Raw genomic sequence first — 10863 nt, 5'->3', positions numbered from 1 at the left:
TCCCAAACTAGTAATATTTTTTATGTGAATATAAATATTTTTTGTTCTTAAAATTTTAGTTATTTCTTAATGTTTAACTAATTAACATTGCATATAATTATAAATTTAGATGAAAATGAAAGACATCTTTGTTAATATTGCATTTTAGGTTAAAACTTATATTTTTAAGAATATGAAAAATAATTTTAAAAAGGGTAGTTTAGCAAGTATGCATGGGGAGGATTTTAGTAACCCCCCCCCCCAACCCACTTTTTTAATGTACCCATTTTTTTAATACTCAGTCAAATGAAGTCAAACTAAGATTCTATAAACCAAGTCAATTCAAGCCAAGTCAAGCGAAGACAAATAAAGCCAAGCCAAATCAAAGCTAATCTAAGCCAAATGGGTAAAAAAAAGTTGGGATGGGTGGGTAGGTAGGGGTAATTAGTTTTAATTGGGTAGGTATATATTGTAAATAATTTTCGAATGGGTAGGAAAGGATAATTATTTTAAGTTCAATGGGTATTTTGCATAAATTACTCTTTTTAAAAATGTCGGACCAACCCGTGACTCACATATGGCTGGGTTGGGCTGACTATTTTAAGGCCCATCAAAATAGTGGGCCGACCCAGTTCAATCCGTCAAATGCCAAAGCTCGTGTGGGCTGGGCTAGGCCGGGTTGGGCCAGCCCGTATTGACAGATCTAATGAAAATCCTGTTGGCATCATCATTTATTATCCTGTTTGCAGCGTAATTTTAGTAATAGTAAAACACAACTACATTACATTACGAGGTGTTACTCAAATAGTTAGGTTGAAAGAATGGCACAATCAATTTCAGAATCAAATTTCTGTTGGGAATTGACACCATTTAATGGAGGCAAGAAATCATCTTAATCAATATTACTCAAAATTTATCGAACCGTACCGATATCCAAGAAAAATTGAGATGATTGGGACGGTTTCAAAAAGTCTATTATTGATTATACAAAATAAAGTACTCGAAAAATTGGCACAATACAAATTTTCTAAAATAATCGGCCGAACTGACTTGAATAGCATTGACACTTCTACGTAATAGCATAGATTACTTGGAATTTGGATTAATTACAAAATATTAGAAATAGATAGACCTAAAATCAAGAAATAAAACATTACAAAAGATTTAAATATCTCCTCATCCAAGCATATCGAGCAAAAAGATAGAAACCAATAATAAAGGTTGAAAATATGATACCAACTAGAAACTAATGCTTACTAGAAGAGTTTTAGAATATTAAAGATGTAACCACAAGAGTCTAAAAGCCTTGCATAACAAATCAACAACAATAACAACAAACCAGTAAAATCCCACAAGTGGAGTCTAGGGAGGGTAGTGTGTACGCAAACCTTTCCCCTACCCTGAGGGAGTAGAGAAGTTGTTTCCGATAGACCCTCGGCTCAAGAAGACGAAAAGAGACAATATATCAGTACCATCAAAGTAAACCATAGAAATAATAACAGCATCATAAGAACCAGAAAATAGATGAAAAGCAATAACAATAACCAGTAAATAAGGTCATGCACTATGGAAAAAGTCGCCTTGCATACCAGATCATTACTTACAAAATTACGTACATCGCTATGATGAACTTAAGTCCTAGTGGATAATTGAAAGCTTAACACAACCATAATATATAGGTAATGAAGCAACAATGGAGAGTTGATCGCTGATTCCACCTAGCAGCAACTACTGACAAAGTGGAGCCTAATCTTTGTAAGTGTTGAAAGAGCCTCTTCCATACTAATTCTTGCATCAGATATCATCACAGTGCAACTCAAAGCTAATTCCATGATAGATAGCAGACACTGCATCTTTGCATCGCTTTGTTCATCCCCTGGATGTACCAAATTAGCATCCACCACCTTATGAATTGCACCTGGAAAAGAATCGCTAACCCAACTTCTTATGCTCAATTCTCCGGTAAATATATCATCACTTGGTCTCATTCTTGTAAACGTCTCCATCATCAGGATGCCAAAACTATAAACATCGCAGCTCGTGGATACTATACCATCTTGTCCATACTCTACAATCATGCATGGTAAAAAATGATCAAGGAATATGCTAAGCACTATTTAGGTTGTTTTAAAGATGTAAGTAAAAAGTTCTGATACCTGGAGCAATATATCCTAGGGTTGCAATTGTACGTGTTTGAACAAAATCCTCCCCTGCATCCAACAATTTTGCAATGCCAAAATCACTGACATGGCCAACCATTTCTTGATCTAGCAAGACATTGCTTGGTTTTAAGTCGCAATGCACCACAGGTGTTGAATAGCCATTGTGGAGATAGTCCATCGCAGATGCAACATCTATCATTATATCTAATCTATGCATCATGTCTAAGAAAAAGTTATGAGAATATAGCCATTTTTCAAGTGTTCCATTCGGCATGTATTCCAATACTAAGGCTTTGAATTCAAGGTTGGAGCAACTGGTGATCACTTTAGTAAGATTTCGATGGCGGAGGTTGCGCAGCATCTCACATTCTGTATCAAAACTTTTGAATGCACCCTCCAATTGCACATCGAATACCTTTACTGCGAAAAACGTACCATTCTTAAATATCCCTTTGTAGACCTTGCTGAAACTCCCATTACCAAGCAAGTTGCTTTCACTGAATCCTTCTGTTGCTTGTTCAAGTTCATAATAAGAAATCCTTTCATGCTCTTTAACGAGCGACACATCAGCTTGATCTGCATTCTTTTTTATCTTTCTCAATATTAACACCGCATATCCAACGACCAATGCAAAGAGTGATCCTATCCCTAACAAAGTATATAAACCTATAAGCACTCTTTTTCTTCTTGACTTCTTTGTATATTTTGGAGGACATGGTTTCACGTTAAATCGGGAGTCACCACATAGTGCATCATTGGACAGGAAGGATTGGCTTGTGATATTTGCAAAAGGTCCACCGGTGGGAATTTCACCACTAAGTTTATTAAATGAGATGTTCAGGTATTTAATATACACAAGAGCTTCTAATGACTTTGGAATCTCACCACTAAGATTGTTAAAAGACAAATCCAAGAATTCCAAGGCAAGCATTTTCCCTAATGAATCTGGAATAGGCCCATCTAATTTATTATGTTCTAAAAAAAGATAGGTCAATCTATCTAGACCTCCTATAGAGCTAGGGATATTACCAGAGAAATTATTTTTTGACAGTTCAATGAGTGTGGCAGCCTTTAAATTTCCAATCTCCAGAGGAATTTGCCCACTTAATAAATTGGACGAAACATTGAATTCTATGATATCTCGAAGGCTTCCCAAGCTTGCAGGTAATCTCGAATTCAGCCTGTTATAAGCCAGATTAAGTTTCCTTAAACTGGTAATGGTCCCTAAGCATGGTGGCACTGAACCGGTAATCTGATTTCCCGATAGGTCTAATTCTCCAAGATTCTGTAAATTACAGATAACATCAGGTATGGTTCCTCCTATCTTGTTTTTATATAGGTAAATTTCTTGAAGTTTCAGCATGCGTTCGATAGTTTTTGGAATATATCCACTCAACTCATTGTTAAATAGACTCATCCTTGCCATTCCAGTAACATTACCAATTTCTTCAGGAATGAAGCCCTTCAGTTTACAACTTTATCCATCAAAAATCTGCAAGGAGTTAGAGAAATTCCCAACTGATTGAGGTAAAACACCATCAAACGGATTGTCAGAGAACCTGAGATCTCTCAGTTTCCTACAATTTGTCAAAGGTGTTAGGAAGCTCAATGTTGAATCCCTGAAAAAATTATTCCCCCCCAAGGACAAAACCTCAAGATATTCTAAGTTACCAAGTGATTCAGGAATTGGACCTGTGAATCTGTTGAGCGTGAGATCAAGTTTTCTGAGTCTTGACGAATTTGAGATAGTAGCAGAGATAAAACCACTCAGATTATTACCACCACAAAGAAGTTCTTCTAGGCTGGGCATTTTACGGCCTAAATCTGAAGGTAGAGTACCTGAAAGCCTATTTACTCCAAGTCCAAGGATCCTCAGTGCTGATATGTTCAAAATGCTTGCAGGGACAGAACTAGTAAACTCGTTTACAGTTAAATCCAGATACTGTAGATTCTTAAGATTACCTAGCTCCGCCGGTATCTCTCCTGTCATGTGGGGGAAATACTATATTAGTACCAATTTGGCGGAAGATAATTCAGATTCTTGTAAGGAAATATCTTTCTACCTTACTAGTAAGATTGCTAGTAAGGTAATCTTCTATAAAATCAATATAAAGAAAGTGAAAGTGGAATAGAATGCGTCTTGTCTTTTCACCTAAGTAACTCATATAAGTACTATAATCCCTATAATGGTTATTAATAATACAAGAATAGAAATAGTAGGTTTTTTCTTCCTTACAAAGTTTCTTCTTGTGAAAGCAGACTTTACACATAAGCTACATAAACACTTTAATAGGAACAATTGGACCTAAAATAGTAGTACTAGTAAATCATTCATGAAGTCAATTTATGGTTCTAAATTTTATGATGTTCATTGAATTAGTTAACGGATGCAGAAACTAAGATTTTCCTAGACCTGTGAAACTGTTGTACGAGAGATCAAGTGTTCTGAGTCTTGAAGAATTTGAGATTGAAGCAGAGATAGAACCACTCAGATTATTCGATCCGCAAGAAAATTCTTCTAAGCTGGGAATTCCACGGCCAAAATCGGATGGTAGACGACCTGAAAGCCTGTTTACAGAAAGATCTAAGATCTGCAGTGCTGACATGTTGAAAATGTTTGTAGGGATAGAACCCGTAAACTCATTCTTGGATAATCCCAGCAACCGTAGTTTCTTAAGATTACCTAGCTCCACTGGTATCTCTCCTGTCAAGTGGGGGAAATACTATATGAATACCAATTCGGCAGGAAGAATATTTTAATTAGATTTCTCGTAAAAAGTAGTACTATTACACTACCTTGCAAGTGCTGATATCCAAGATATAATTCTGTAAGAGCTTTTAAGTTGGCTAACTCTCTTGGTACAGTTCCAGTGAACTTATTGCCAGACAATGACAAGATTCGAAGCTTTCTGCACTTTCCTAGGTTTGGTGGAATAACACCGTCTAGGTTGTTAACTGGGATGTGAAGAACTTCCAAGTTTGGAAGATTTTCACATATAGTTGTTGGAAGATTACCAGCAAGATTGTTTTTGAAAAGAGTAATGATTCGCATTGTCGTAATGTTAAAGATTGATGGTGGTATAGAGCCAGTAAGCTGGTTTAGTTGTAGGTCTAGGATAGTCATGTAACGAAGATTACCGAGTTCTTGAGGGATCTCTCCTTCAAGAAAATTGCGCTCCACGCCCAATCCTTGTAGTTTTGTTAGATTGGAAAGGGAAGGTGGAATTTTCCCATAAAATTGGTTGCTCGAAAGGCGCAGAATGCGAAGGTTTGGTAACAGACCTAAGAATGATGGAATGACACCAGTAAAATTATTGCTTTCGACAATAATCAATTTCAACCTCTGCAAATGAGACAACTCTTCTGGCAACTCTCCGTGGAAATTGTTGTTACTGATGTCAAGGGAAACAAGAAATGAGAGGTTTCCAACGTGTGGAGGAACGGTACCATAAAGTTGCATGCTAGAAATGTCTAAAGCTGTGATTCTATTGTGGCGCGAGCTACAAGTGATGCCAATCCAGCTGCAAACCGAGCTGGAGGACGACCAGTTGCTTGCTATGATATCATTAGGATCAGAAGAAGAAATGTGAGATTTTAAGGCAAGAAGTGCATCTTTATCAGTGCTAATATTGGGAACAATAGCCAGTGAAGTATGGTAATGAAGCAGAATGAAAACAGCAAGACCAAAGAGAAGATTGCAACTTCTGCCCATAGCTATTAAACAAGAATTGATGAGGCAAAGCAATGATCATATTCATTAGATACTATTAATAATATATAACATTGTCAATTTTGAAGTTGTATTGGGGAATGCCGTCAATTTGGTTTGAGCATACAATCAACAAGTCTCTGTTGACTTTATGGTATATGCGAATGTACTGTCATTAGTAAACCAATGTATGATTGAGGGGAGACCACGTGGCAATTTAAAGTATCCTCTTAAATTTTTTAATTTACATTTTTTTTTATGATTTGCTTCCCAAAGTATTTATCTTATTTATTTGAACTATATGATAACTTCAAGTATGTATAACGCTTAAAAGAGAATGGTGACGTGTCGCGTGTTCTTGATTAAGCGCAAGTTAAAAGAGAATGGAATGCCATAACGCGTCATATACTACAAGAACTGTGTATTTGTTATTATTCTGTATTTGTAAAATAATTTTGAAGAAAATAAAATAACATATAAACAGAAATGTAAAAGAAACAGAATTTAATCCGTGCCCACTGAATTTACAGTGTTTCCTTAAGAAATTTAATCCCCTCCTAGTACCCAAGGTTATGGATTATTTCCTCCCAGGATAGAACGAACTACACACTTGTGTAGCGATACTTCAAACCCCAGTGTTTCAGCGAACACAAAGATCGGTAGCAAATCACACTTACTGTTATTTTCTTTATAGTTAAAACAATGCAGAAGAAAGGAGGAGAAGTCAGAAATTCGTATGGAAAATCTGAGAGAATGGACTGGTATTTATAGCCAATGTTGAGCTCAAACTGAAGAGGTACAACTCTTCAAAACTGAAGAGGTGCAACTCTTCAGAAGGGATGTTTGTGTAAAACGGCCATAAGTTAAATGGCTTTTACAAAAAACAAAGGGCATATACTATTCCGTTGGATTTAATATTAATTTTTCATTTAAAAAAACGGATATGTTAATATTCACTATTAACAAATAAATTTGGTCCAAAAAATTAACCAATTCATCGATCATTTGACCAAATTCGAATCCGAAGCCGAAGCCAAAGCCGAGCCGAGCGAGCGACGACGACGACGGCGTGAGGCTTGCCTTCTTCTTGACTCTTTAAGAGCTAGAAGAAGTGTTATTGTATATATACCCATCAAAATATTTTTCTCTTCCAATATAGAACAATGTCCCTTTGTCAAGGAGGAAAACTCAAATATTTTTAATTTCCCTCCATTTCCCATTTACCCTCTTTTAAGCTACATTTAAGCTTAAAAAAAATCCAACAATCCCCCACATGAATGGGGAATGGCTATATCCGAAAATATGCATGAAAAACTGTGTGATTCGCAAGCAAGGATTAATTGCATCTGGATAAGTAGGTTTCCCTTTGAACTTTCCGTAGTGAACTTATGTCGGATATACTCGGTCAATCGATAGATTTGATATCTTTGAACCGTCAAACTTTGGTGTATACCTAGACAACCATAAGTCACACAACCAACCCTTAACCGTCTTTGGCTCTCATTGTTGTGTTCGTTTCAGCCATGAACACCGCTTGGTTTTATAAGTGTGTAGAGAATTGGCCTTACAAAATTCTCCTTGAAGCGGCTAACACTTCACGCTTACATAGGTGATTCCTAAACGTGTCATCCCGTAGATACACTATTTGATATACCCCGTATCAAATTTAGAAATCATTAAAAAGCCTTAATGCTTTATCCTTGGTACTGAACATTGTCTCATCACGAGAATGGACCAAACTTTTAGTTGACAATGTTAAACCGTCATTAATGACTTTGTTTGATCTCGTTGAACCTAGATGTTGGGATCTCCAGTCTTCTAGGTAGAGTTACTGCCACAATGGCTTGTTCTCGGCCATAGTCTCATTTTCCTCGATAATTTCTCAACTACCTCTCTAGTTAGGCCTTTTTAAGTGGATCCGATACATTATCGCTTGACTTTACATAGTCAATCGTGATAATTCCTCTAGAGAGTAATTGCCTAATGTTTTATGTCTTCGTCGTATATGAAGAGATTTACCGTTATACATCACGCTCACAGCCCTTCCAATTGCCGCTTGACTATCGCAATGTATGCATATTGGTGCCAACGGTTTGGGCCAAAATGGAATGTCTTCCAAGAAATTTCGGAGTCATTCAGCTTCTTTACCGGCTTTATCTAAGGCTATGAACTCAGCCTTCATTGTAGAGCGGGCAATACAAGCTTGCTTGGACAACTTCCAAAATACTGCTCCTCCACCAATAGTGAATACATATCCACTTGTGGACTTAGAATCAGTTAAATCGGTGATCCAATTTGCATCACAGTATTCATCATTCATCGCAGGATATTTACTGTAGTGCAAAGCAAAGTCCTGGGTATGTTCTAAATATCCCAAAACTCGTTTCATTGCCATCCAATGAGATTGATCTGGATTGCACGTGTATCGGCTCAATTTACTTATAGCACAAGCTATATCTGGTCGTGTACAATTCATGAAATACATTAAGCATCCCAACACGCGAGCATAATCCAATTGTGATATGCTTTGGCCTTTATTCTTTGCTAATGCAAGATTTACGTCAATTGGAGTCTTTGCAACTTTAAACCCCAAGTGCTTCAATTTTCCAAGTACTGTCTTAATATAATGAGATTGTGACAATGTCAGACCTTGAGAAGTCTTATGGATCTTAATCCCCAGAATTAAATCAGCAACCCCCAAGTCCTTCATATCAAACTTACTAGTTAGCATACGCTTAGTCACATTTATGTTGGCAATGTCATTACTCATTATCAGCATATCATCCACATATAAGCAAACAATGACTATGTGATTTGGAATATTTTTAATGTACACACATTTATCACATTCATTTATCTTAAAACCATTTGACAATATTGTTTGGTGAAATTTCGCATGCCATTGTTTGGGTGCTTGTTTTAGTCCGTAAAGGGACTTAACAAGTCTACATACCTTCTTTTCTTTACCTGGAATCACAAACCCTTTAGGTTGTTCCATATAGATTTTTTTCCCCAAATCTCCATTTAAGAAGGTCGTCTTAACGTCCATTTGATGAATTTCAAGACCATAAACTGCAGCCAATGCTACTAACATTCGTATGGACGTAATTCTTGTAACTGGAGAGTATGTATCAAAATAATCAAGATCTTCTCGCTATCTATACCCTTTGACTACAAGTCTTGCCTTATATTTATCAATAGTGTCATCATTTTTTATTTTCTTCTTAAAAATCCATTTAGAACCCAAAGGTTTATTTCCAGGAGGAAGATCAACCAATTCCTATGTATAGTTGTTCAATATGGATTCTATTTCACTATTGACTGGCTCTTTCCAAAATAATGATTCCGAAGAAGACACAACTCCTTTAAATGTTCGAGGCTCATTTTCCAATAAGAAAGTCATAAAATATGGTCCAAATAAAGTAGACATTCTTTGGTGTTTACTACGTCTTGGATCCTCCTGATTAAATGTACTTTCTTTTGTTTTTTCCCGAGGTCGTTTAGATCCTTCACCAATCGACTCACATTTCTTTTTATACGGGTATATATTTTCAAAAAACTCAGCATTATCTGATTCTATAACCGTATTATTATGAATGTCGGGATTTTCTGATTTATGAACCAGAAATCGATATGCTTTACTATTGGTCGCATATCCTATGAAAACACAATCAATGGTTTTCGATCCTATTTTTATCCTTTTGGGTTTAGGAACTTGCACTTTTTCCAAACACCCCACACTTTAAAATAATTCAAGTTGTGCTTCCTTCCTTTTTATTTTTCATATGGAATGGATTGTGTTTTGCTATGGGGCACTCGATTTAGTATCCGGTTAGCCATAAGAACGACTTCCCCCCACAATTTCTGTGGCAAACCAGAACTTATCAACAATGCGTTCATCATTTCTTTTAATGAACGATTCTTTCTTTCCGCAATCCCATTGGATTGGGGCGTGTAAGGGACCGTTGTTTGATGAATAATTCCATATTCTAAATATATTCCTTCAAAAGAAGATTCATATTCACCACCCCTATCACATCTTATCATTTTGATTTTCTTGTTAAGTTGCGTTTCAACTTCATTTTTGTATTGCCTGAATGCGTCTATTGCTTCATCTAGCAATATCGAGTATTGTCATCAATAAAAGTTATGAAATACTTCTTTCCACCGCGAGATGGTATTGACTTCATATCGCAAATATCTGCGTGAATTAAGTCTAAAGGATTTAAATTCCTTTCAACTGACTTATAAGGATGTTTAACATATTTAGATTCCACACATATTTGACATTTTGATTTGTCGCATTCAAACATAGGCAATACTTCCAAATTAATTTTTTTCCGCAAGGTTTTATAATTGACATGAATCAAACGTATATGCCATAATTCATTTGACTCAAGTAAGTAAGAAGAAGCTGAAATTTTATTATTATTCTCAACAATCATTACATTCAGCTTGAAAAGGCCCTCAGTGAGGTAACCTTTTTCTACAGACATCTCATTCTTACTTATTATAACCTTATCGGATACAAAAATACACTTAAACCCATTCTTAACAAGAAGTCCAGCAGAGACTAAGTTCTTTCTAATCTCGGGAACATGAAGGACGTTGTTCAAAGTCACCACCTTACTAGAAGTACAATAACAACAACCCAGTAAAATCCCACTAATGGGGTCTGAGGAGGGTAGTGTGTACGCAGACCTTACCCTTACCCCGAAGGAGTAGAGAGGTTGTTTCCGAAACCACCTTACTAGAAGTCATTTTCATAAATATCTTCTCATATCCTTCAATTTTGGCCATTGCAGAATTTCCCATAGAAAGTATCTCTTCGGGTCCAACAAGAGCATATATAACAAACGCTTCTCTAACAACACAAACATGGCGAGTGGCTCCAGAATCAATCCACCACTCTTAGGATTTCCCACCAGGTTGCATTCAGAAAACATAGCACACAAGTCATCAACATCTTCGTGCTTTTCAACCATGTTTGCTTGACCCTTCTTCTTATCTTTC

The 10863-nt window shown here is 36.4% G+C and overlaps 1 protein-coding gene across 1 annotated transcript; it reads right to left on the bottom strand.

The window, feature by feature from the left end:
- Positions 1–1502: 1502 nt before the first annotated feature.
- LOC107790456 (uncharacterized) lies at positions 1503–5977 on the bottom strand. The gene is made up of 4 exons (XM_016612381.2): positions 4938–5977; positions 4555–4845; positions 2136–4124; positions 1503–2047 (listed from the first exon to the last, which is right to left on the bottom strand). The coding sequence occupies exons 1-3, from the start codon at positions 5851–5853 to the stop codon at positions 3619–3621; spliced, it is 1713 nt and encodes a 570-aa protein (XP_016467867.2). The 5' UTR covers positions 5854–5977; the 3' UTR covers positions 1503–2047; positions 2136–3618.
- Between the last annotated feature and the right edge of the window lie 4886 nt (positions 5978–10863).

Source organism: Nicotiana tabacum, chromosome 12 (assembly GCF_000715075.1).
Source record: "Nicotiana tabacum cultivar K326 chromosome 12, ASM71507v2, whole genome shotgun sequence".
Classification (NCBI taxonomy): domain Eukaryota; kingdom Viridiplantae; phylum Streptophyta; class Magnoliopsida; order Solanales; family Solanaceae; genus Nicotiana; species Nicotiana tabacum.
The sequence above is the reverse complement of the archived record's forward strand: the minus strand, read 5'-3'. Positions and strand labels throughout refer to the sequence as shown.

Coding starts and splice junctions, on each gene's coding strand:
- LOC107790456 (XM_016612381.2), bottom strand. CDS start 5,853: ATGGGCAGAAGTTGCAATCTTCTCTTTGGTCTTGCTGTTTTCATTCTG. Junction 4,846..4,937: donor TGGATATCAGCACTTGCAAG/GTAGTGTAATAG, acceptor CCCACTTGACAG/GAGAGATACCAGTGGAGCTA. Junction 4,125..4,554: donor CTCGTACAACAGTTTCACAG/GTCTAGGAAAAT, acceptor CCCACATGACAG/GAGAGATACCGGCGGAGCTA.